Source organism: Ceratotherium simum, chromosome 15, assembly GCF_057802395.1.
Source record: "Ceratotherium simum simum isolate JZ-2026a chromosome 15, ASM5780239v1, whole genome shotgun sequence".
Classification (NCBI taxonomy): domain Eukaryota; kingdom Metazoa; phylum Chordata; class Mammalia; order Perissodactyla; family Rhinocerotidae; genus Ceratotherium; species Ceratotherium simum.
Window position 1 is genome coordinate 5,575,527 of NC_141914.1, and position 27,123 is coordinate 5,602,649.

The 27,123-nt window shown below is 38.5% G+C and overlaps 1 protein-coding gene across 11 annotated transcripts in view; it reads right to left on the reverse strand.

The window, feature by feature from the left end:
• ABI3BP (ABI family member 3 binding protein) overlaps nt 1–27,123 on the reverse strand; it is a 242,401-nt gene that overhangs the window by 84,335 nt on the left and 130,943 nt on the right. For 2 of the 11 annotated variants that reach the window (XM_087439506.1, XM_087439504.1), the window contains exons 15-37: nt 26,496–26,561; nt 25,167–25,241; nt 24,528–24,602; nt 23,570–23,644; nt 22,578–22,649; nt 21,711–21,785; nt 17,593–17,634; nt 16,722–16,758; nt 16,015–16,097; nt 15,518–15,565; nt 14,080–14,142; nt 13,889–13,963; nt 13,121–13,166; nt 11,556–11,617; nt 10,644–10,733; nt 9,291–9,323; nt 8,397–8,483; nt 7,208–7,267; nt 6,291–6,374; nt 4,961–5,020; nt 2,500–2,559; nt 1,610–1,693; nt 177–236 (exon numbers count right to left, since the gene is read on the reverse strand). In XM_087439506.1, coding sequence (XP_087295632.1) covers nt 177–236; nt 1,610–1,693; nt 2,500–2,559; nt 4,961–5,020; nt 6,291–6,374; nt 7,208–7,267; nt 8,397–8,483; nt 9,291–9,323; nt 10,644–10,733; nt 11,556–11,617; nt 13,121–13,166; nt 13,889–13,963; nt 14,080–14,142; nt 15,518–15,565; nt 16,015–16,097; nt 16,722–16,758; nt 17,593–17,634; nt 21,711–21,785; nt 22,578–22,649; nt 23,570–23,644; nt 24,528–24,602; nt 25,167–25,241; nt 26,496–26,561 — 1,512 coding nt within the window. Of the gene's footprint in view, nt 1–176; nt 237–1,609; nt 1,694–2,499; nt 2,560–4,677; nt 4,696–4,960; nt 5,021–6,290; nt 6,375–7,207; nt 7,268–8,396; nt 8,484–9,290; nt 9,324–10,643; nt 10,734–11,555; nt 11,618–13,120; nt 13,167–13,888; nt 13,964–14,079; nt 14,149–15,517; nt 15,566–16,014; nt 16,102–16,721; nt 16,765–17,592; nt 17,635–21,710; nt 21,786–22,577; nt 22,650–23,569; nt 23,645–24,527; nt 24,603–25,166; nt 25,242–26,495; nt 26,562–27,123 lie in introns of all 11 variants that reach the window. The other 9 variants (XM_004439976.3, XM_087439513.1, XM_087439507.1 and 6 more) reach the window with 8 other exon arrangements.

Consider the following 27,123-nt stretch of genomic DNA (forward strand, 5'->3'; position numbering starts at 1 on the left):
AGTTCTCTTAAAAACAACAGATAATTTGTTTTAAGAGTTTTCATAATTTTAAGAAGAATGTAAATGAATGGCCACAAAGAATGACACTGTGGTCACATGAAGCAAGATGAAACTCTGGATGAAAAATGAAACTCGAAAGCAGGATAAGGCTTGTTGAAAACACAGCATATCATTACCTACTGTTGTTCCTGGGGCCTCCGGTCTAAGAGTGACAGGTTCAAGGACTAGAGCAGGAACTGATCAAAAAATAATACAGTAAACCAGAGAGATTTTAAAATATATGAAAAGTTAGAACATTCACATCCAAACAAATCTACTCGTGTATCAGTCCTATAGAAACAAAGAAAAAAGTACCTTCCTAACTGAGGAAAAGAGTAGATGACTGTTCTTTGAAGATTTGGCCAAAGTACAGTCATGGTCAGTCTTAGGTTGGTCTTCAAACTATCTTGAGTATCCTAAAGACGTCAACGTGAAATTCTCCTAGGTTTTAAACTCATGGGTTCTAACTGATATAAAAAACTCTACACTGGAAAATATTTTTATGCATTTACCTAATACACAATTAGAAAAAAAAATTGTCTTTAAGAAAATATGATCAACTTGTACTTCTTTGGAAGCTGAAAATGAGCACATACCATGTCTAAGTAAACACGGATACAAGAGACAGTTTATAAGTTTGAAATAGACATAAAAATTAATCACTGAAGTAGACTATGTTGATCTTGCCAAGAACTCATCTAGGGAAAGAGTCTGAGACCTCTGTCCAAACATGGCAGATGAGAAAGCAGGATGAAGATGCTCACTCAGTCTGTAACACTTAGTAGAGCATCTGTCTGGCCTAAGCTCAGAAAAAGTGGAAAGAGAGTTGACATCCCTGTATCAAATCTAAGCCCCTGAATCAGGTCCTCAAAATCTTCTTTCAACTGACTGGATGGACACTTCCAAATGCAGCACCATCAACAAGCATGTTTTGGTCATCTAAAAGTAGGACAGTCTGTTCCAGGCAGACTGGACTGCCTTTCTGGCTGACCACCCCCAACGTGTCCAGTCCTTCTGCCTTGGTTCACTTTTCCCTCCATTCAGTCAAATCTGTAGTGGGCCCAAGGACAAGGTCCAAGTTCAGTTCACCTTGATCTTTTCCTTTGCAAGGTCAATATTTAATGTTTATATCACGTAAACACGTACTCAACTCTACTGCTTTAGAAATAAAATAAGTCTCCTACAGCTGACACACGACCCACGGTTGTCAATATCGGTCCAGGAATTAAAATTGCAATTAAATATGCAATTAAATATGCAAGGGAATTAAAATTTGTTTGTTTATTGGCTCTGCTAAAGAAGTTTTATCTTTAAGATTTGAATGGAATTTTTTAGTAAGAAATATATTAAATGCATATCAAAGAAGACTCTCATATAGAAAGAATAAGGTCTTCTGGCACCAACTGTATCTCACCCAGTCATATTCTCCCTGATACTTGGGCAGAGGAGACATTACTGACAATGCCTCCTGACCTCATGCTTAGAGAGAATAAGAGCTTGGTACTGCTTTGGGTCCCCACTGGGATAGGCTACTAGGGCTCACCCTTAAACCAAGGAATTCCACATTTACCCGGTTTGGTGTGAGGTACTTGAGGGCTCGGTGTGGTTTTAGGTCTGGGACGTGGACGACGCGGTCTTTGTGGTGGTTTGGGAGCTGAAGAAAGAAAAGCCTTGGGTTACTCTAGGTCTTACAACTCTGGATACTGAGGAGAAGTTTTTCTAAAATCTGTTAGATTTTCTAAAGTTCCAGGAAATTATCTGTAGTTTAAAATTTTCACTCCTTTTATGCCAGTGTATCTTCTTTTTATCATCGAGGGTACTTTGGGGCCAAACCTATGTATATAGGATATTCAAAGTATGAAGATTAGCACTTGTAACCAGACACTCATAGAATGTCCTCCCTGGGGAAATGACGGAGAAGGATGCTCAGCTCTATGCAAGGGGAGGGCAAGTTAGGGTCACACTAAGTAAGAGCCTTATAATTTAAATTTCAGATTGGGGTAATTTCCTACTTGTTAGATTAGTAATAAAACACATCATGACTTAAAGCACCAACAAAGAAACAAACATACCATGCAGACAATTGTTTAAAAATCTAGAAACTCAGATGTGCAAAGGAGCATAAGAGTAGTTGTTATCACCGATCAGCCTAGGTAAGAAATAGATCCCAATTTGTTTTAAATTCAGCTTTAACACAGAACGAGGCAGAGGGTAACGTGACAATTTCAAATGTGCCACGTAACAGTACGTGTTTTGAGCTAAGCTCATGCCTGCTCTCATAAAAACAACAGGAAACTTGTTTTTAAGAGGCTTCAGAACTCTTCAGATGAAAGAAGTGATTGAATGGCAGCAGAGGATGATGGTGGTCATCTCGTGAAGGAGAAAAAGCCAGGAGACAGGGACTGAATGGACGGGACAATGAGCAGCAAAAGCACTTGGTGAATTACCCACAGTCATTACCTAATGTTGTCCCAGAGGTCTCGGCTGCGAAAGCAACAGGTTCAAAATCTGTGACAGGAACTGAAGCAATAAAACAAATAAGAGATTTTTTTTTTTTAAATGTATGAAGACCTACAACATTCACTTCAAAACGAATCTTGCCAGTGTAACATTGCCTCTAGAATAATTTTTTTTAAATTTATGAATGAAGGGTATTATGGACTGAATTGTTTCTCCTCCAAATTCATATACTTAAAGCCCTAACTCCCAGTGTGACTGTATTTGGAGATAGGGCCTTTAAAGAGGCAATTAAGGTTGAATGATGTATTAAGGGTAGGGCTCTAATCCAATAGGACTGATGTCCTTATAAGAGAGAGAGACACGAGAGAGTTTCACGCACAGAGGAAAGGCCATGTGAGGACACAGCAAGATGGTGGCCATCTGCAAGCCAAGGAGAGAGGCCTCAGGAGGAATTAAACCTGCTGACACCTGATATTAGACTTCCAGCTTCAAGAGCTGTGAGAAATAGATTTCCGTTGTTTAAGTCACCCAGTCTGTGGTATTTTGTTATGGCAGCCCTCGCTGACTAATATGAAAGGAAATCAATTGTCTTGTCACTTGGCCAAACTGTAGTTAGGGACTTCCTCATCTCATGAGGGAGTCATTACCTTTGGTCTCTGTTTAGTACCAAAGGAGGGAAATAGTTCCTGCAGTTGGTGCTTGATTATCTGAGTTTACCATGGTAGACTTTAGGACATTTTTAGGCATTTACTTTAATATGTTTTTAACAACGCTCAAGAAGCATGTGAAAAACTCTCACACTTCTGTAGATGCTGAATAAAGAAACCATCTAGTATGTTTATCAAATTATGCTTGCAGAAAAAGTTCCTAAATAACCAAGCAGCCGTGACACAAATAACCAATGATGATTTTGCTGGGAACTGAGCTTTGGAAAGATCTTGTGACTTCTGTCCAAACAAAGGCATTCAAGAGGACTAGGTGAGGGGCAGCTACTCAATCTGTGGCATCCAGTAAAGCACCCATCCTCTCTCAGTACAGGGAAAACTTTATCCAGTGTGGACAGAAGAGATTTCTGATGCACATGAGAACAATATCAGCCTACTTCAACCCTCCATGGTGTCATCCAAATGTATAATTACCAACAAAAATGCTTTGACTGACACTTAGAAGAAGCAAGATCTCTGCTCATTCTGGCTGCATCTGTAAATATCCTAGTTTTTCATCTTTGTTCACTGTCACCTCTCCACTTGTGCAAATTCTGATGTGACATCAAGGCCCAAACTCCTTCCTTGCTCTACTGAAGCCCAGACTGATTTTTCACTTCTTTAAGACCTTATATAATGAGTCTAAGGCTTAATGTACCCAAGAAAAGTCTTGAATGTGTAAAAAACACCCTTATTCTCATTCTCTAGGCTTTCCATGCAGGAAGTTTTTGTGCTCAAGTAGCCTGCAGACTGAGAAGTCAAACATGTCTCTTACCACCCAGAATTAGAGGGAAGATTATGTCTCTTCCAAACATGAATGTCTTGCCAGCTCTGGAGGGGGTAAGTGGGTTTACGTTCTCAATCAGTGACAGGCTCCCAGGCTGTTTAAACCAAGGACTCAGCTACATGTGGACTTAGAGTGGTTTTAAGTTGGTGTTGTGAATGACATGTCCACTGGGATGTTTTTGGAGAAGGAAAAAGATAACATTTAGTTACTTTAAAGTTTATGGTTCTGCAAATTATAGGGCTTAAAAAATATCTTTAAGTTTTCCAAAGCTTGATATATTTTCTTGAGTTTCAGGAAATGTATCTTTTTGTGTGAAAATTTTGCCACTACTATGGTATTATATTTTCTTTTGTTATCGAAGATACTTTGGAGGCAAAGTTGACATAAAAAATGAAGTTATTAATTCAGAGAGTCAAGATTGGTATTTTTATCACATTCTCCTCGAGTTCTCTGAGGCATTAAAAAGATGAAGAATCATTTCCAAACTATGGTGTAGAGTAAGGGGGAGTCAGGTTCACCCTAAGGATGGGGCTCACTATTTAAACTTGTTAGGCTTGATCACATCTGTTAGACAATTCACTAAAAACATACTACCCAAGGTTAAAACAACAACAAAAATCAGGCAGATAAAAAAGGTAGCTGTACAAAGGATGTGTAAAGAAACCTCCCTCTTCCAGCCTGGTGGGCAGAGGTCAGGGTCAGGCACTCTCATGGACATATGAAATTTACCTCAACAGAGAACTCGGATTAAGCCAAAAACTTGAGGTGGCATGAAAAAATTTTAAAGTAAGGTACGAGGCAGGAAGATATCCCAAACTAGGTTCAGGCACAACTCTCTTAAGAACAGGAGGTAACTTGTTTTATGCATGTTCAGCTCAGAAAATGAAGAATGTAGCCAAAAGGCAACAGAGTGGAATGGGTTTGACAATGAGCAGAGAGAGCACTGCTGAAGGTGAGAAAGCAGCATTACCAAGCGCTGTCCCTGGAGCCTCTCTTATAGGAGTAACTGGTTCAAAGACTGTAGCAGGAACTGACCAAAATAATAAAAAAAACAATGAAATGTTAAACATTTATACAATCTCAGAATATTCACCTCAAAAAGAATTGCACTAGAGTAATAACGTGTCTAGAGCACAAAGCAAACACTATCAATCTTCTGAGCTGAGGGATGTAGGGTCTCTGCACTCGGTACCAATTCCTCAAGTAGGAATGATTGTCTTTGTACTCAGACAACTTCCCCTGTGAAGTGCCCCTGAGGTTTCTCACTCTTTGATGATCCTAGTCTAAGTAATGGACCAAAGTAGACCATATCCATCTTGCTGAAAACTCATCTTTGGAAACAGATAATAGGCTTTGCTCAACCACGCTACTCAAGCGAGTAGGATAAGGGGCAGCCATTCAGCCTGAGGTACAGCTGGTATCCCTCTGTCCAGTGCTCAGAGAAAGCCTGACCACATATGGATACTGATGATTCTTACGTGAAATCCAAACTCCTAAGTCCCACATCCAAAGTCCCTTTTCAACTGGTCCTATGGGCTCATTTAGCTGCTGCAGCCTCAATGAAATGCTCTGATCAACACTTAGAAGCCTGACAGCCTCCCTCCATCAGTGATAGAAGCCTCTGTCTCCTCTCACTGGCCTCCATACATGTCCTGCCTTTCTGAACCTCTCCATCCCCTCCCCCAGTGGTCCAAATCTACAGTGATTTCTGTGCTCGTGTCCTTCCTAACTATTCTGGCCCACGCTGATCATTTCTTTAAACTGGGGTTGACAAACTATGGCCCACAGGCCATACCTTGCCTGTGGCTTGTTTTCATACAGCCCATGAGAGCAAAGAATGATTTTTCCATTTTTAAGTGGTTATGAAAAAAAAAAAAAATACAAAGAGACTATATGGCCCACAAACTCTCAAATATTTAGCATCTAGCCTTTTATAGAAAATGTTCAACTCCTGCCCTAGATCCTTACTATGACTTATACAACTTTCATAGTTACCAAGAAATACTCTCTCTCCTATCTGCTGCAACCTACATTCATCTATATCTGTTTCTGTTCACCATAAACATTCAATATTTAAAGGATGCATAGGATTGAATGAGAAGTCAATTAATGGACATTTAGAGAGAAGATTCTAATTCACAAAGAGTGAGGAATTCAGCTACTACATGAGACCTCTCAACTGTGTTCTGGTTGCCTGCTTCAGGGTAGAAGCAGCCGCTGACCCTGCCTTGCCCCTTCACTTTCTCTGGACCCCACCGGGAGGGCTGCCGGGATTCCCTAACCAGGATCCACCCATTTACCCAGTTCAGTCTGAGCTGCTTCTGGACTTGCTGTGGTTTTAGGTTTGGGACGCGGATGACGAGTCTGCTGAGGCACTTTGGGAGCTAAAGGAAGAAAATCTCAGGTTAGTAGAGTGTTTTTAGTTCCAGAAGCTGTGAATAGGATTATACTTGTTACGATTTTTTGAGTTTCAGGAAATTTTTCTTTTGAGTTTGAAATATTTGCCCCTATTTTGATAACTGCCTCTTTATATCATTTATGTTACTCTGGAAAACAAAAATCTCACAGAAACAGGAGCTGATATATCAAGGAGATTCTCACAGGGATTTCTGAATGAAAAAAGCTTCCAAATCTTGTTGAGTTACGGTGGTAGGGGAGGGGGTGGGGTGATTTCATACTAATGATGGTGCTTATTATTTAAATTTATTAGCTTTGGGCATATTTTCTATTTCACTCCTTACTGAAAAAAAGACCACATCGTTACCTAAAATGGCAAAAAAAAAAAAAAAAAAGAAACCCAAATCATACAGATAGTAAAAATGTAGGAATTTAGATCTGCACGAGAATTACGTCACGCCATAATAGCTGTGACAACACACTCAGCTTAGATCAAGGACAGACACCCTCATCCCAACCCCCACTGATTGCGTTTGAAACACAGTAACAAAGAATGGATTAAAAGGTTACACGGGGGCTAAATGCCGCAAATTCAAATGCATCGCATTGCAGGTACATGTACCACCCTAAGTTCATACCCGGCTCTCTTAAGAACAAGTAAGCTGTTTTAATACTCTTCAATGTATTAAGAAGTAATTGAATGACAATAGAGGATGACACAGAAGTTTTGTGAAGCGGGAGAAGCCATGGCTATGACGGTGAGGAAATAGGTGTGAAATGAGCAGGAAAAGCAGATGTTGTGGACATAACGTGTCATTACCTAGCGTCGTCCCTGGAGCCTCGGTTCTAAGAATAACCGGTTCAAGGGTTGTGGCAGGAACTGATCAAAAGTAATAAAAGAAACCAGAGAGATTTTTGTGAATGCACGGAGTGTCAGAAAATTCATCTTGCCAGTACAAATAATGCTTCTAAGGCTTCTAAGCCGGAGAGGGGAAGAAGAAGGTTTGGATGGATTACACAAAGACATTGACACCAAGAGGCAGGAGCTATAGGGGTGGGAGGTGGAGGGGGTAGGGAGTAGGACAGACCCTAGGTCTGTCCACCACACACAACAGATAGCCAAAAGGAAGCTGAGACTATATTAAGAAACTACGCCCTTAGAGAAAACAGTGGCACTTAATGTAATAATGTGAGGAACAACCTCTCAGTTTGTGGCACCATGTTTGACTAGGCATCTTCAGTTCTAAGAACAGAAGAAGCATGGTTCTGTGCAGATAGCTGAAGCCCACTGGATCAAATCTAAGCTCTGGAGTAGACATCTCAGCCCCACTTTAATTCATCCATGGGCCCATTCAGCAGGAGAACGTCAACAAGTCGACCTCTGTCTGGGATGCCAGCTTCAACACATTCCATGCTTGTCAGCCTTTGTTCCCTCATCCCTTCACTCGTCCAAATTCTGTACTGATTTCTTCCTGACTATCCTGGATCTTTTCCTGCTCCAAATATTTGCCACACTCCTAGCATACAGCATTTGTACCATTTGAGAAATTGTTTCACATTTGTTTAACCATGCTGCCTCATGCTATTTTCTACCTGTTTCTGCAGAAGAGCTTTTGTTTACAACTATAGTACGAACTGATTAGTAAATAAAACATACTTCCTCCTTGTGATGTATCTCATAACTGCTAATATGGTTATGGGATATAGAAGGGATTAGTAAAAGTTCTCAACTTGAATTGATTGTTTTGGCTCAATGCTTGACTGAGCAAGCTTTATCTTTAAGACACGAATGGAATCAGATAGCAAGACAAGTAAATAAAATGATCATTGATGGAGCAGATTCCTGCACAGGAAGCACGAGATGCTCGGATATCTCATGCTCTCCTGACTAACTAGTGGCTTTTACTCTTAAGAGCTATATAGGGCATGTACCAACCATGTGCATAGAATTTAGGGTCCTAACTGGGGTTGGCTGCTTGGATTCCTTAAACCAGACACCACATATTTACCCAGTTTGGTCTGAGGTACTTCTGGATGGGGTGTGGTTTTAGGTTTGGGACGCAGACGACGGGGTCTCTTTGTAGTTTTTGCTGGAGCTGAAGGAAGAAAATTTAGGATTAATATAGTGCTGATGCCTCCATAAACTCTGAATAGAATGATATAACCTGGCTCTAAGCTTTCTAAGACTTGTCTGAGTTTCTTTGAGTGGAGACAACTTTGTTGTTTTGGTTTGAAATTTCATCCTTTAGTATACTAATAAGTTTTCTTTTATAATTGAGAGTTCTCCAGAGATTAAAAATTATGTTACAATTACATTTAAGAAATGAAGGTGAGGAACTGTCATTTTCTTAAGTGTCCCTAATCTGAAACTGGTTACAAATCACTGCTAAACTCTGATGGTGTGAGAGGAGTTCAAACCACCCTATAGTATTCACTTATAGTTTCAAACGACTAGGCTTGGGAAAATTTCCCACTTGGTAATTCACTAGAATAAGTATATAAAATTCCCTGAAACATCAACAAACTGAAAAATGTTATGTAGAACTTGAAATATAGAAAAAAAAGATGCTTAAAGAAACTTCATGGTATCATAATGATACTGTATTGGTGATCTAAGTAAGGAGTATATGGGGGACCCTATTTGCATCTCAGCTGTGACAAACAGTACTGTTTAAACAGAGACTCAGATCAACAAGATGCAATTTCAAGCTGGGATGTGGAGCAGATAGTGGTCTTGAATTAAGTCCATACACATTTCTGTTAGAAAGAAAGCCTTTTATCTTTAAAGACGAACACTGTAATAGGATGACAATGAATTCTGACATCATCATCTAAATCGCACCACAGATAAGCCTGACAACAAAGAAGAAACAGCACTTGCTGAAGGATGTAAGGATCATTACCTAAAGACGTCCCAGGAGTAACAGGTTCAATGTCTGTAGCAAGAAATGATAAAAAGTAATTTAAAAAAAAGTTAAACACAGGAGAAAAGTCATCAAACTCTCTTGAAAATGAACTTCACTAGTGTAGCATTGATTCTATAGCCAAAAGCAAAAATTTTAAAGGTCTGACGTGAACATACAAAGATATTTGTTCTTATGAAATGGTTGTATCCTTAGTATCTCTGCATGGTTAGCTACAAGTTGTGCTTGTTTTTATATTATCTGATAATACAGGAGAAAACCCTGCTTGGAAAAATCTTTAGGCATTTGTCTAATAACCTGCTTATGAGACAATTACGAGAGAAGAATATGAAAATATAATCTATAACTATATACTGGAAAACAAAGCCTTAGATCACGATTGATGCAACGGTTGATACATTTAAGCAGATACTGTAATGAATAACCAAAATAGACAATGCTCTTTTTTGTTGAGAGTCCACTTTGGAAAAAGACAAAGACCTCTGTCCAAAGGCACATAAAAGAGCAAGACACAGGTGGTCATTCAGGCTGTGAAACTTGTCAGAGCATCGCTCTGTTATCTGGACAGAACAGGCCTGACCCCGGGAGGACAGGAGAGTATGCTGCAGATGGTCAGCTCACACCCAGCCATTGAAGTCAGGCGTTCAAGGCCCTCTTCATAGACCCATCTAAAAGCAGCATCACTGACCAAAATTTCTGAGCACCAGCTAAATGAACATCACCTTTCTCCTTTCTCACAATCAGGTTGCACTTGTAATTCCTTCTGCTGCCAGCCACACATATGGCACCTTCCTGCCCATCCCTCCAACAAATCTACAAACAAGGTCCACATGACACCTATCAGCCTGTGGATCTTTTACTTCTCTAAGAATCAACTTAAGAATGTGCCTAACAGTTGGTAAAACTCGATCAGTACGTTGCTTTTGCCCATATCCCTTTATATCTATTTATGAACAGTTTCAAGAGCAGCTTCCTTCCTCAATCAAGCCAAGTCATTTGTTATTTCTAAACTATCCCCTACAGATGCTAATGTGGTACTGAATAAAATGTGTGACTAATTGAACCAAATAGGCTAGTTAGATACTTAACTAGATAAGTTTTTGCTGAGCCAGAGTCAAAGACAAAAATGTAATTGAATGGCCAGAGAGGCAAATAAGATACATGGGTACCAGGAAGATACCAAGCCGCGTGAGAAATCACGGGCACTGACCAGAGCACCTGTGACGTGGGCTTTCACCCCTCAGGGTCACGAGGGTTATTAGGTGGAAGGTTAAACTGCCACCGAGTAGCACATTTGACAGGGTCCCACAGGCTGGGGAAGCACATATTTACCCGGTTTTGTCTGAGGCGCCTCTGGCCTCGGCGTGGTTTTAGGTTTGGGACGCGGACGACGTGGTCTTGTTCTTTGTGAGGTTTTTGGAGCTGAAGAAAGGAAACTGGTTAATGTCGACTTATGACTCCAGAAACCAAAGAAAGGATTATGCACGGCTCTAGGTTTTCCAAATTTTGCTAGACCTTCTTGAGTCATGAGAAATTCGGCTCTTTGGTTTGGAATTCTCTTGTCATCTCTATGCAAAAGAAATTTCTTTTGGGAGGGGTCTACTGACAGTTCTTTTGAGAAGGAATATATAACATTATTTTGATCATCTGAAAGCATTATTGTTATTGCTGCTGTCAGATTTTTAAAGAGGCTCCTGACCTAAGGGAAGTCAGAGCACAGCACGTCAATATCACGTTAGAAAGGGGTCCAGGCTCACCTGCTTTTGGGAGAGTGTATTTAGAAATTACCTGGCTTAGGCATACAGGCCATTAAACGTTATTAGAATAAGCACATTTCATTTCTTAAAATCATTAGTAGACAATAAAAATGCCCTGCATATCTTAAAGCAACTTTTTGTTGATGCCCACAGAATTATAATTGATATTTATGGGGCACTCTTAATTGTATTTGAAATTCAGCTTTACCACAGAACACAGCAGAATCACAGGCCTCGTAAAGCATTAATAAAGCTGGATAATATGGGAGATAGAAGGTCTGCACTAGCTGCATATGGGCTTATATTCTAACCAAGGTAACTTGTTTTCAACACCTTCAATACATTCCAAATGAAGAATATAGTTGAGTAACAAGAGAAGATGATGAGAAAATCTTATGAAAGAGAAAGCCCCTTGACCAAGATAGTAATGGAATAGACTAGACAGTGAGCAGAAACGCACTTGCTTAAAGAGATAAAAGGTCATTACCTAATGTTGTCCTGGGAGCCTCAGTTCTCAGAGTCACAGGTTCAATGTCTGTGGCAGGAACTGACCAAAAGCAATACAATAAACAATGGAGATTTAAGAAACATAGGAAAAGAAAGAAAATTATCTTGAAAATGAATCTTCTTAACCCTGTAATGTTTAAAAAGCATTTCTGAACTCTGGAAAAGTAGAATTTGTATTTTTACTAATAACTGGCTGTACTCTGGTTCCCATTTATCTCACAAAATAGCCATACTCTTTGCACTTTGCATTACTATGAGGCCAATGATAAGTTTTTTTCTGTGTTTAATTATCTGATTCCAACTATATTGGAAACCTGGCTCCAAAAAGTCTCTTAGTTATCTGACATGTATTTTAAATTACTCTGAAAAATTATTATGAAAGCTTCTCTTAGTATTTGAAAGGCTTTCACCACCGTTATTAATATTCGTTTGGAGGAATGGTGGTGGAGAGGGAAATTTTTAAAAATGATTTTTGTAGGTCTATTTAATGGAGACCTGTGACAGTTATGCAAAAGATAAACTTGTGCCTTTTCTCTGTAATAAATGTGATACTCCTTCTTACTATTTCTTCTTATTTATTCATTTATTTCAAATGGATAACTAGGAGATAATTATTCAAGTGAGGAACAGAGATGATTACAAAAAAAGTCAGAAAAGTAATAATTCAACTTTTTAATCTGATAAACAAGATTCCTATAATTCTATAATACTCTGAAATGATTTAATTATGTATAGGTATAAGATTAAGAATTACAACTCCTTGGTTTTAAATTAGTGTCTCTATTTATTTTTCATTAAATGCAAAAGACTAAGTGTAACATTAAAACAGCTCATCACCAAAAACCCCATAAGCACTTTTATCGACATTGCCTTTCCCTGACTGTCCAGGACATCACAGCAGAGTTGGTTTAAGCCACATCTGAGAACATTTTCTGAACTAATGGAAAATATAATACACAGAAGAGATGGGGCAAACAAGAACAGGATGAAAACAATATTCAAAGCTGATTGCCTTCAAACAAAAAAAGAGGAGTCCCTCTTTTGTTTGGAATTCAGCATCACGAGATGAATTTGTCAATAGAAAGGTCCAGTTGTGTTTGAATAGTAAATCAAGGAAGAAGGGACTTTAGCGAGAAAGAGAGAATTATGCATGGTCTCAAGTCCCAATCAGCCTTTTTGTTGCTCCTCTCCCACATCCATGAATTATGCACACATAAAAGCAGAGATCTCAAAAATTTCCTGGTTTGAAGGACGGATGGGAGCGTGCCTGTGACTGCGGACAGATTCAAGTGCTGAAGAGTCTGAATGTCCCTGAAGGGGATCAAAGACAGAATGACATCCAGGGGCATAAGCTGAGCTGCAGACGTAAGAACGTCTGCCCTGATGTTAAAAAGGTCTTTGTTGAAAATAGTAAATAATTGTTGGAAATGAATGAAAAGGATGAGGAATGACAATTGTTTACACAAGAGAATACAGATAATGACAGAGATAAGAGGGGCAAGATCAGAGAAACATCAGCAAAGAAGGGAGAAGACATCATTATCCATGGCGATGGAGGGAGTTTCAGTCTCAACTGTCACAGGCTCAAAGACTGCATCATAAAAAATAAACAGATATAAGTAATAAAAGTAAGGAAGTCTAAACTTTTAGGTGCCCGCAGATGCTTCATTCAGAGGATACAGAACCCGGTTTATTCCAAGTTGTTATAAATTGCCTTCTTGATAGGCTTGTTTATTACGAGAGATGCTCTCTTAGTAAATTAGAATTTCATACTAATTGGAATCTTAGAAGAAAATTTTAATTGCAAAACAGTTGAATTTTCAGAACTGTAACATAAATATTTTCTCATTTGGTAGGAAATCACTTAGTTAACAGTTATTGTTTCAAATGCCAATGTAGTGTTTTAGAAGTCAATCCTTGATTATCAAGTCTTTTTCAGTTGTGTCTATAAAAGAAGGGTGTCAGCCTCCCCAGTGCTGCCTAGTGGTGGCTGCTAAAATCACTTAAAAAAATGTTCCAGATACAGAAAAATCAGGTTTCTGTTTATTACAAATCAGAATTCAGAAAACAAAGCCTAAAAATGCGTTAAGACAATGGAATCTATCAGACAATCGGATGTAAAATTTACTAATTTCCCACACATTGATTTGTTCATTTAGCATTTAAAACAGTGTGGCCACTTTAAGAAGGTAATGAACAAAATCATGGTATTTGGGTTTCTATGCTTTATATGATGTGACAAACAGTAAACATTTTCAGAAACTTTCCCACAGAAAAAGCTTCTTAAACTAAAGCACTGAAAATTATGTTTACCGGATTTAGTTGGTGGCATATCTGGTTTTGCAGTGGTTTGGGGTTTAGGAAGTAATTGCTTTGGTGGTTTTGAATCTGAAGAAAAAGAGGTGCTACAATTAGTGTCATACCAGAGCTGTGAATGTGACAATTAATGTTACTTACACACCGCTTTCCTAGTTATAGATCAAGGCACTGAAAGTGGTGATTACCTGGCTGGATTTGAGGTGCATCTGGTCTATGTACGGTTTTAGGTCTTTTGGATGGTTTTGATGCTAAAGAAAAAGGTAGTAAAAATTAGCATAATGGTCAAGGCTGTGACTGTCATAATTAAGGACACACATGCCTGAGCAAAGATACTATACAAATTCAGTGAACATATAACAAAATTAATTCCTGGGATGAGGGGAGGGCGGGGAATGTGTCCATTTCTATCAATTTTTCTGACGGAAAAAATCTTCAGGAAATGCTCAAAGTGTGTTTTTGAGCAAAAGTAACAGGAACTAAAATAAGACTTGTTTCTATATAAATAATTTCAAAAATGACAAGTATAATAGTTCCATTTCTTAATTGATAGGTTTTTTTTTCAGTACAAAAACAATAAGGTAGAAATTTGAAATTTTCTAAGTAAGAGACCTGGAAAATAATCCATAAACACTTGAAATTATACACAATGTTATATGGCTAGTGATTTTTGGAATTTTCTAAAGTAAAGCAGGGGCTGGCCTGGTGGCGTAGCAGTTAAGTTTGCATGATCCGCTGCAGCGGCCTGAGGTTCGCCGGTTCGGATCCTGGGCGTGGACCTACTCACCGCTCATCAAGCCATGCTGAGGCGGTATCCCATATAGAAGAGCCACAACTCTACAACTATGATACACAACTATGTACTGGGGCTTTGGGGAGAAAACAAGAAAAAAAGAGAGGAAGATTGGCAACAGATGTTAGTGCAGGGCCAATCTTCCTAAAAAAATAAAAAGTATTATTTATTAAAAATAAAGTAAAGCAGAGACAGATTTATTGTGAATGCTGAGAAATTATAATTAAATAATTATAATGAAACAACATTAGTACTAAAAATAATAAAACAAGTTTGGGACTTTTAAATTCTCAAGTTACAAGGACCATACTATTTTTACATTGGACCCTAGCCCAAACACAGTGTTTGTGCACCTAGTTATCAAAAAATGCTCAAAAACATTCTTCAAAGAAACAGAAAAGCTGAAAATGCCATTATTTCATGCAGCTTTTTAAAAGAAAGAATGTCTTACAAGTTGAATGAGTAAAGCAATGAAGCAATAATCATGGTGGTGGAATAAAATTTTGCCACGTCAAGTCCAGGATGAGGAGAAAGGGCCCCATCTGAGAAAGAGTAGATGGTTTTCTCAACACAGGACCCATGTGATGGAAGGACAGAGGGTTTGTGGAGAACCAGGAAGTTGTGTCCAAGACCACAGACCTTCCCTAAACAAGCAAGCACAAAGGATTCTTCCAGAAGTGTCCTATCTTCAGGCTCTTCAGACGCAGAGAGGAAAGGTGAAGGGAAGCGTGGACTGAAATTGGGAGGGTGTGGGAGAACCGCAGTCATGCCTGGTGGAGAGCAGCAAAAGCAAAAGTGACCACCCGTGAAAGCAACTGGGGGAGCAGAATTACCGACTGTGGGCACCAAGAGCTCCAGGGGGACCGTGGCAGCTTCCAGAGCTACAGAGGCAAAAAAAACAAGAACACTAATTATAGCAAGAAGTGGCATCTTGAGGAAGGAAACATCACTCCTCGATCTTGACTTACATTGTGTACTTTTTCTGAACGTGATTTTCCCTTTTATTCTCCCATTTGCCCCTATTCCCCCTCTTGCTTTCCTGTACCTCCTCTGCCAGGAGTGTGCAGCTGAGGTAAGATTCTTAGGGTGCCCAACTTTAACAATCCACTTAGTGGGCCAGCTTACTGCTGTGTGTACCTAATAACTACACATAAAAATATAGACATATTTTCATATAACAGGAATATAGAAAGTAAGTACAGATGCTTAAACACAAAAGTCAGCTACACTGGGCCTAAAGCCCAGCTATTTAGGAAGTAGGCAGCTACTATATCAGAAGCTACTGTATTCCACTTTCCATGTTAATTGGAACCCTGAACATCACATTTACCAGGTTTGGACTTAGGCACGTCTGGACCAGGTGTGGTTTTAGGGCGGGGGCGACGACCTGGCCGTTTGGTCTTTGGTGGAGCTGAAGGGAGAAAATTAGCTAGTTAATACAGGAGTGAGAGGTCTACAGACTGACAGTCACTACCACATGTATCTTAGATGCATGCTTAATAAGCCCTTTGATTTATTGTGGACATGTATCCTTCTGCTTTGCAACTTGCTATCACTATTTACCCAGTTAAATGAGGTCTTGAATAATATTTTTTCTTGTCAAAGATTTATAAACAATCACTGTTCAAGAGATCTCCCTATTCTTCCACTTTGAGATGGAAAACTCAGAACTTTGTACAGTTTAGAGAAGACTGGCTCATAAAACTAAAGGCGTACATTCAACAGGAATAAGAGAAAAGTTACTTTTAAGAAGCCACTAGGGGTAAAAAATAAAATTTATTTAGCCTAAGATTTGAAAGTAAAAGTCTTTCACTTAGCATTAAAAAATCCACAAATCAACAAGTGTTAAAAGGCTTTGAATTCAGAAATTATTTCAGGGAAGGCAACTTTTTAAAAATAAGATATATTTCATAAAACTATAGGATTTAAGAATTTTCTCTGGAAGTAAGAATAGAACACACACACAAATGTTAATAAAGATACCAGCAGTCAGGAAAAGAGGAAGCAAAGGTCACTCATGCAGTGACTGCATTTCCTAATGTTGTTGAAGGTTTTTTTCCCAAGGTTCCAGGTTCTAAGACTGCATGAAAAATCATCAAGAAGGAATCAAAATCAAAGGAAAAATGATGAATCTATTTAAATATGAAATGGCTTAATTTTTAATTACTAAATTGAGCAAATATGAACAATGAAACTTTTATCCACATAAGAAATTCCTTTTTTATGTAAATAGATTCCTGTGTTTTTAGACAAAATGAACAAAAATTTAGCCAGTCAGTTAAGTTTGGAAAGAGAAATGGAAAGAAAAAGGCATGATTCTCATTTGGAAGATGTGAATGCAATAAAGTAACCAACAGTCCCTGTTATGAAGGAAAATACAGATCACTGGTTAAGATGGCACCAGCAGAACACATTTTTTTGCTCTCTTGAAGAACAAGATGCTATAAAGATTGGGGTTAGCTTTTCTATTTCTCTCTTTTAATGAATTACCTAGCGACACATCAGGATATTGAGACCTGGAAAGAGCCCAAAGCTTTTCAAGAAAATCTGCAAATGTTAGTTTCGAAAGTAAGAGAAACACCTCCAAACGTGAAAGCACAAATATGTCCTAGAGAAGCCGTGGTCCTCCACTGGAGACAACCGGTTAAAACGAGCTCAGGACACATTCCTCCAACATAAGGAGGGACAATCAAGAACCAGCTTAGTACGGTTTTCAGGGCTTTCTCAGAGCCTCCGCTTAGTCAGGTACAGGCAGAGAGATTATCTTCTGGCAAAAACGGCTGCAACAAAGATCTGAAGGACCATTAAGAAATAAATTTTTACAAAGCCAAAGCTGAGGACAAAGTTGAACACAGAGAGCATGAAAGGAAGAGAATTGTTTTTCACTCAGTAAAGAAAACTTCATTACCTATTGTTGACTGTGATGGTGGCCGAGTCTGAGGTTCCGGGGCTGCAAGGAAAGCAAGTATTATCAAAGGCAGTGCTGAGAAGCACATCTACGACAGAAGTGAAATGTCCTTCATTGCAAAAAGTGTCTTCCCACGTGAACAGTCAGGTTCTGTTGGCTCATGACAGTAAAGATCAATCATCCCACATCCTCCCACACACACCAATGAAAGGAAGAATCGAGAATTCTAATTTTCATTGTTTTTAGCTATTTCCCCCCATTCCCAATATTCTGAAGGCTTCTTACAGGGCCTGAGGAGACACTACTTTAGCGGGAGGTCAGGGGAGCCTCCCTTGAGGGTGTCTGGAGTGTCCTGTCACCCGCCATTTTGTTTTCGTGAGGACAGTCAGGTTCACGCGTGGAAGCAGGCAGAGGCAACACACACATCAGATCTGCGACCACGTCCGAGCTCTGCTAGTTCTGGATGATTTCCAGCCTGGCTTGATCCAATATTCTTTCACGAAAAATAGGAATTGAACTTATGGTCTAAAAAGGGCCTCAGTGTTCCCCATATTTACTAGCATCTACTGCTGGTGAACAAATTGGTTTACATATGAAATTTAGCCCATTTTGTTTAGTAAATTCAAGAGAAGTCAAAAAACAGTCTCAGATTTCATAGAACACTGAATAAATTGAGTAACAATGTTATTTAAATATTCTGACAGATAAACACTCCAAAGTCATTCAAATTGGCAGTAAGTCAATTATATCGCATCTGAATACAGTTTGGTTAGAATATCTGTTTGGGTTTTTAAAAGAAGATCATCCAATAGGTTTCTGATTCTACAGAACAAAAAGAATTCTTTCAAGAAGAAAATAAAAAGGGAACTCAATTTTTGAAATGGAAGAAAAAGTAAAGATTCTATGACTTTTTTCTTACAGAAAGAAATTACTATGGCAGCCACAGACCAGCTTCACAGAACTCAGATCATTTTGCCGCTTATACATTTCTTACGTTACATTTTCTAGGAGTTATCTCTGAGATTCTGGATGAGGGAATGTGGAAGTTTTAGGGAAGCAAGTAGTGACTCTTTAGCAACTAAAAAAGAAAATATAACAACAAATAATGCAGATAGAGAATTTTCACTTATTCTGAAAGCAATGCACAATAGCACAAGGTGTTCCTGAAAGGTGGCATCATTCATTAGCACACCTGTGGCCAAAAGGAATTCTGATTTCTCAAGAATTTGCCCAGAAACAGACCGTAAAAGATGAACGGCAAAGCCATAGAGAAGTACCAGTTTGAAGTACACACAGCAAAGTCAAAGTGTGCGTGTGTGTGTGTGTGTGCGTGCGCCCGTGAAAAAGAAAGAGAGGGAGAGAGGCAGGGAGGAGCCTGGATGTCTCAGATTCTATAGGAGAAAAAGCAAATAGTAAATATCAATACATTAAGTATAACAAATATCAAAAAAGCACCCACATCTGAAAATAGCAAACAATAAAAATTTTTTTGAAACTTCGAGGTTGTAATTCATGTTTTAATCTCTACAAAGTTGCCTTCTAAACGTGTGAAAAAATAAGTAAGATTTGTTACTCGTAGCATCTTTTAGCCTTTACTAAACAATTCTTTACAGATTAAAGAATGCTGTTTTTTGAATTTTGCAAAGAAAAATCTGCATTCCTGTCTGAGACTGAAATCAGATAGGTATGGAGCCCCATCAATTATGCTCCCAATTCACCTGCATGTAAAAATATTAAAGTTAGCGTTTATTAAAAGCAAATACATCTTTTGACAAGAGTTCCTCTATTGGACAGTCTTAAGGTGTTATGGATAAAGGTATAAAATTGTTCCATAAAAAAGCTGAGTGACATGCAAATAACTATGCCCCTCACCTCAGCACAGCGCCCTCATGGATCTGTGGCTAGCAATGAGGACAATTTACAATCCCATCCACCAGATCAGAGAGCTGCGTGAAACAAACACCTGTAAGGCCTCTCCCTTTTTTCCATTAAAAGCTTGAAGCCAAATGTCATCACAATCCTAAAGATTAAGTATGAAGCAAACAACTCTTACAGGATGAGGCAGGCAAGTTGGGACGTGGTAGATGGCTGGGATTTTCAAGAAAGCACTGGATTCTCCTTACAAAACAAGCCAAAACCAATGTGGGTTTTTACTTGTTAGTTTAACCACAAAGAAAAACCAAAGGAAAAGCAGCCTGCTTGGAAAGTGAAATGGGAAAATGGGAGAGTGTGAGGAGAGGGCTGGGAAAGGCAATGAGTCACTCAAATTAAGAAGCTTTTGGCGGTTTATTTGCTCTCCTGAACCTTGGCTGGAAAAAGAAACCTACAGCAGAACTATAATGGTGGTCTGCCCTAAAATAAAAATAAATAAGTTTTAAAAAGCTAAAACCCCAGCAATGGATTGCAGAGATCCAGTCATGACTGTGTTGCCTCAGACCACCAGGTCAACTTGAGTAGGCGTTAAGTTTAAGAGCAGATTCTGAAGTGGTTATACTTGCTGTTAGGGGAAAAATCATGGATATTCTTAGGTGGTTAGAAGGTAGAAATCAAAGGAATATAAACTCATTAGCTTCCAAGCAATTTTCCACATTTTAAAAGGAACGTCCAATTAAGAAGTCTCTTTGTTCAAATACCTTAGAATGATAAGAACACACCCTCCCACCCTTATTTGGATTAATGAATTTCCTCTAGAAACCTGTTTTTAAAAACCACTGAAATTAATAATGTAACTTGTCATGTGAAAATTGTGATAAACATTTGGAGACCTTTTTTGATGTTTTCAAATTTTATTGTGTAAAAACAAAAATGATTAGATTGGAGAAACATTTATGTAAATTTGGTGACCCAAGCATACAGTAATATTTCTTAATCTGCTTGGTAATAGCCCTCTATTCAAAATACAGCATAAATATAATAGTTACTACCTTATTCCAAAGTTCTCTCAGCATGATTTTTAAATAAATGTACATTAAACCCTTCTCTCATATAGCTAACTATCAGAGGTCTTTGATTTAAACTGCGAGGTCTCTTGAGTTTTATTAGCTACTTTTCTTTCTCCAAATAACCTCTCTAAGAGTGCTTTATTCCATTTCTCTGACTTGGAGACCTGGCCCATGGTCACAGCATCAGCCACACTCCCTTTGCCTAATCCTCTGTTTCCTTCAGTCTGACACCTACACCTGGAAATCTCACTGCCTCCTTAAAGGGAGGCACAAGAGAGCGCTTTCTGAGGAGTTACATTTTTCTTCCTTTCTCATTTCATTGCAAAAAACAACTCATGCCCACTAGAGCAGCAAATCTCTTGCTTTAATACCCCTACTTTGTAATCATACATTAATGAAAGATGCATTGACCATTATAGTGAAAAAGATATTCTTCCCAGAGCTAAGGGTTTAGAATTTAGATGAAAATGTTGAGTAGTGACCAAGTTCCCCACACACAACATTTAAGGCTGCTGCACAGCTTCTGAATAGACAGAAGAAACTAAGATTTGGTTATTCTATATGTCCCAATATCCTCATGCAGGAAATTCTCTATTTGTAATTATATACACAAAATCCCTGCCTGCAAAAGAGCCTTTTTTTTCCTTCAGCAAAACACCATTAACATCTCCTGAGAAGTAAACAGAAGTCAGTGTTCAGAAATCAGCCCCAATTTAGAAAGAAGTCATGGAGCGTTAGGAAAATGCAACCCTTTCTAGTCTTGCAGTCTGAGAACTGAGAAGCCCGGAACAAGAGCGTTCTCAGGGCAGGGAAACACTTCTTCCCCTTCCAGCTGAGAGGCTGTTGTTCGGTGTGATCAGAATTCCAGTCAACTTTGGTATTGGAAACTATTCCACAGTCCTAGACAAGGGAGTCCTCACTTACTCACATCACTATATTTCTGTGTTTTCTCTGTGACGGTCACCAACATAATGATCTGACACAGCTCAGAGCAATGCCGTGATAACATCAGAGGGGCTGATTATAATGAGATCATTTCACTGCCTTTTTGCACTTTTCATGGAAAAATGTATCAAATACCAAAATCCAAATCAGAAATTCTTGCTCCGAAGAGTGGCATAAAACAATTTCTCAATCCAACTTTTGGAATATCAGTAAAAAGTTCAGGGTAATTACCAGGTTTGGTGTGTGTCACTTCTGGGCTGAGAGGGATTTTAGGTTTCAAAGAAATAAATTGTGTTTTACTGGGAGCTGGAAAAATAAAGAAACAAAATAATCAGCAAATAAATATTTAGGCATTTCAGCAGCTAAAACTACAAAAGGAAAACTTTTACTTCCAGTGGAATGAACCATAATCTTGGAAGATTTTGGAAATATTCCATTAAAAGAATATTTCACAGAGCAGCATTTAATGGAAATACAGTGATAAATTTTCATCTGGTATGAAAAAAACATTTCAAGAGAAATAGCATTGCCACTAAATAGTCACAATTACTACACAAAGTAAGTGATTTTAATCCACGATTTAAAAAAAAAATCAGTATAATCATTTTGCACCCTTATTTTACACACCTCAGCCACATTTAAGTCTTTAAGCACCCTAAAAAGACAAGTTTTAAAATTAATATTCACTGATAGGTATAATGCTATGATCAGCAGCATAAACAATTCGACTAACACCATAATAGAAAGTCATTTTTCCAAATAGAGTCTGAAGGTGAACTTGAGGGCCTTATTCAGAAAAATGGAGAACTCTGTATAAGACTCAACTTCAAATTCAATGATTGGATAGAAGATGAGAAAGCAACAGTAGTTTAACAGCTTTCCAAGGTATAGGAGGATGTCTGAATGCTGAGTCCAGATCCACTAACTAGAGGGCCAGCTATCTAAAACCAGGAAAGCCACAGAGTTGATGTATTCTATGAGATATTCAGTATTGTTGAAATGGTCCAACTGAACAGTGATTGAGACATTACATAAAGCTGGGGTGCTGGATTTCAATGGTGAAATGCAGTAACACATGTACTAAGGACATATCATTACCCAGTGTTGTCCGTGTGAGTTCAGAACTTTTAGGAATTATAGATGTAATTGTTCCAGGACTTGTGGTTCTTTCTGGTGATGGAAAGGAAAAAAAATGTTAAGATATCCTAGAGACGATAAAAAGATATCTTTCAAAGGAACTGAATGACACCTTTAAAATCCTGCCATATTTAGTAGTCGGTGTTTACAAAGTACGTAGTGAGTACAAGTTTTGGGAAAGAATTTTTAAACCCAGTGATATTAGTATAGGCTATAAAAAATTATATTTATACTACAATGAAATAAGGAAAACTCAGTTTGTTGAGTGTGATTCTGAGTGCGTTATTGACAATGAAGGATACCACCTCTAGACTGAAAGCTACCTCCATCACTCAAATTGTGTTGTAATATATGTTGCTCCCCTCTCCTTTTCCTCTGTCTAAACCCTACACATATTTTGAGGCTTGCATTCTCAACTCTTATTGCTGTTTTCTGAGCTTCTACACAAGTATTATAGTTGCACAAGCAGATTATATAATTATCTATGTCTTATGTTGTTCTCTCATTGTTATGATGTATTATCTGTTTAAGCTTAGAAGCAATTGGAAAGCTGGGGTCATGTCCTTTCCATCTCAGCCATTGCCCTTGTGCAAAATTGAAAACACAGTAGGCACCCAAATCAAGAACTGTCAGCCTAATAAACACGTAAATCTAGATGCATACCAAGAAAATGAATCACACTACATAGCTCACTCTATAATGCTGTGACAGTAGGACTTGTTTCTAGGTTTATACCAAAACTCACAGGCAAGAACATCACTTACATAATTTTTGATAAAATCTTATTGAAAGTGTTTAGTTTTTATTATTTTGCATTATTTATCTTCACTTAATTTCAAATTTTGTAAAGAAACTTTAGCCTGTAGAATCATATCACTTCTTTTTATGATAAGGAGATGGACGTTACCTATTTGGAAAGAAATATCTGAAAGGATCAAGAGACAGTTATTTACCAGGTTTGGTTCTGGGTATTTTGGGTCTGAGGCGTCGTTTGGGTGCAGAAGGGATAGATGTAGTTTGCAGCAGAGCTGAAAGAAGATGAAGTATAGCTTCGATAAATGATATTTCTCAGGGGTCGACCAGGTTCTAACTGTAAATTTGTGAATTTCCTGAGTACAAGAGCCACTCTTTATTTCTTTGTATCCCTAGAATGTGTAGCACCATGCTTTATACACAGTAGGTTCTCTATAAATAAGTGTTGATTGGGCCAAAAGGAATGAAATTCCTATATAAAAATTGAAAGTACATTGTTCAGTTAAATGTACAGGAAAGCGAGCCCTCTTGAGGGATTTAAGAACAAGAGGTACAGTGAAGAACTCAAAAGATGATTTACCAAACAGCAGGGCAGAAGCACAAATAAAACATTTGGGATTTACAGAATGGAAAGTTCATAACTTTAATTCTTGGCGCATTACTAACCTCACCGGGCGTTAGGTGAACTTTATTGTTCCGGTAATTTCCTATTATAAACTGTAGGTTCTGTTCCTTCCCTTTTACCATCTTTCTCCATCATGTCCAGATCGCAGAGCCCTTGGTGCTCTTTATACTTAGACTACTTTGAGAAAAATACTCTAACCAAGTGGTGTCTTAATGTGTTAAATAGAAGGGAATATATTTTAAAATAATTATCATCTATAATTTTGCTGCTATTTTCCCATTGGCAAATTTGAAAGGAGTATAGAAAGGAAATAATTCTTCAAAATATAAAGACATCAAGATTTTTGAAATTCTTTGAGGATTATCACAAGGCTAAATATGATCATTAACCTAGTTCTTAGAAGAATTTCATGGTAGAGAATAAACAGAAATGTTTACTGCTCAAAATATCTGAAAAGGCCAATATGACTGATGCTCCTTTGTCACTTTATCTGTTCTTCCAAAGCACACAACTTTACAAATGTCATTAGTTACCGGGTGTTGTAGGTTGCATTTCAGGACTGGTAAAGATTTCCAGTTTTTGCGGCACAAATGATGTTTCACTTGGAGCTGAAAACACAAACACCCCATCCCACCAAGTAATTCCAGTTAAAATGAGGTATTTTAAGAGGTTTAACATGCTTTTAGAGGGTGTTGCAAAGCACATGCTACAAGTACATGATTAAGAATGAGAAATGCATGGAGTCTTGAAAGCTGGTGGATGAAATGATGATTTAAAGCGGGAAAAAGACCAGAATGATAATTATTCAGTAGCTCACTCCAGGCAGACTCAATGCATGGAAAGGAGGTGATACAGGCCACACACACAGGGGATGGGATGATATGGATGATGGAGATGTCCATGCACTTTTCAAAGCTTTTCATTCCTTTAAGGATGAAGAAAATATCAACTATTACAGTAAAAAAAAAAAAAAAAAAGAGAGAGAGAGCGAGCCCAAAATGGAACATAAGATGCCTGCATTTGGGGAAAAAATATATAAATATATATTCAGAAATAGGAAAGAAAGAAATGATTAGATGTGATGGAATGAAATGGTCATTTGGAAGAAAGGCATTCAAATGGATTTTCTTTTGATGGAAAACAAAGTATGATTTTTCTGTTAAAAACATTACCGAGAGTTGCCCTTGGCTGTTCAAGAGTTCTAGAAGTTTTAGGTGGGACAGAATCCAGAAATGGATCACTTGTTGCTGTTGGAATAAACGTCAACATTTATAAAAGCAGTAGAAGGCCCCAGGAATAAAACACAAACTCAAGAGTAATAAATTATGCCTCATAGGGGAAAAATATCAAGAACACTTGAGAGATTGCTGACCAACATTTATAAACTAGTGACTCATTAGGAGATGAAGATGAGCCCACTTCTAAAAACAAACACTTTAAACATTAGAAACCATGATAAAACAATGTTTCATATGTTCAACTGGTTTTCAACTGGTTTTTCTGGTTTCTTCTCTCTGTTTCTTAACTATGAATTGAACCCACTCTTAGCATTCTATTTCATTTTTTTTTCTCATTTTCTGCTGCTCTTCAAAATTATTTGCCTTTATTTACCATGGCACAAATACTTCTGGGATAAGGTAACACATACACAAAATATCAGACATCTATCTGTGTCTGGCAGAGACCTGTCTTACACAAAATATCAGACATCTATCTGTGTCTGGCAGAGACCTGTCTTACACAAAATATCAGACATCTATCTGTGTCTGGCAGAGACCTGTCTTATTCACTTTGAACCTCCCGTAGCACCTAGTTTAACAGGTGCTTAATACACACTTGCTAAAAGGAACTGTTGGATTGAATTAAACTCACTGTAGATGGACCAGTAAGTAAATGCCAAAGATCAGACTTAACTGCACTTCTATAGATCAAGGAATGATGTGAGCCCTAGAGCAGGATTTCTCACCTCAGCACTACTGCCATTCAGGGCTGGATCATTCTTTGTTGTGGGTGCTGTCCTGTACATCGTAGGCATTTAGCAGCATCCCTAGCCTCTACCCACTAGATGTCAGCAACACATTCTCCAGTTGTGACAACCAAAAATGTTTCTAGTCATTGCCAAAGGCCTCTGGGGGGAGAAGAGAGCAAAATCACCCCCATTTGAGAACCACTGCTCTAGGGAAAGTTCTCTAAGAATCTAACACCTTTTAAGAGTGATTCTGAACAAGAGAGCAATAGGCCATTCCATCACTTTGCGTCAGTGGCGACCAAATCTGTCTGCATGTCCCACATGTGTCTGAGCTTATTTCCTGATGGATGTAAAGAAAGAATTGCTCAGTAGGAGGAGGGGTGGAGTTCATGTTCCTGACACAGACTGCCATTTCTCTCTGCCCAGCTCTAGGGAGCGCACTTTTTCACTCTGCAAAAGTTACAGGGAGAACTCAGTGCAGTGTTGTCAGAACACCTGGCATCCAAAGCAAGAATTGAGAGGCTGGGTATACCTGTGTGGGGCTCTGAGAGTTCAGGCTCATCTGATGTTGCAGGCCTTGAGAAAACATCATAAGTTGCTTTTAAAAGAAAAAGTAGAACAAAGGAGAAGATGTTAATTTTGATTAATTTTAAAAGATTTCATGACATACTTTCATGCTGGCTGAAGGAGGACAGTCTTATGTAGGTGCTGCAGAGTTCTGGCTGTGGGCTATTGGCCTTGTCACTAGTGCGTAAGCAATCTCTAAGACTTGCCTCCAGTCGTTCCTGCCCTGAACTGCGGGCCTTTACACGACAAGCCCTGACACTGGCCTCGGGGGTGGTGTGAGCATATGAAGTGGTGCCAGCTCTAAATCAAAGAGCTTCAAAGAGTGTAAACATAAATGAAGTCAGATGGCAATTTGGGGAGAGATTTCCAAAGAAGGAAACAGCAGCCGCATGGAGGCTATTTGCACAAAGTCTACTGCCTAGTCTTTCTACTTAGTAAAAGTTACCATCATGATAGCGTAGGTTTGGACAGCACTTGACAGTTTGCACAGCACTTGCTCATACATCAGCTTATTTAACCCTCTTACATCCCTGAGAAATAGGTGAGGTAGACATTATCCCTATTTTATAAATAATGGGGTACTATCTCCATTC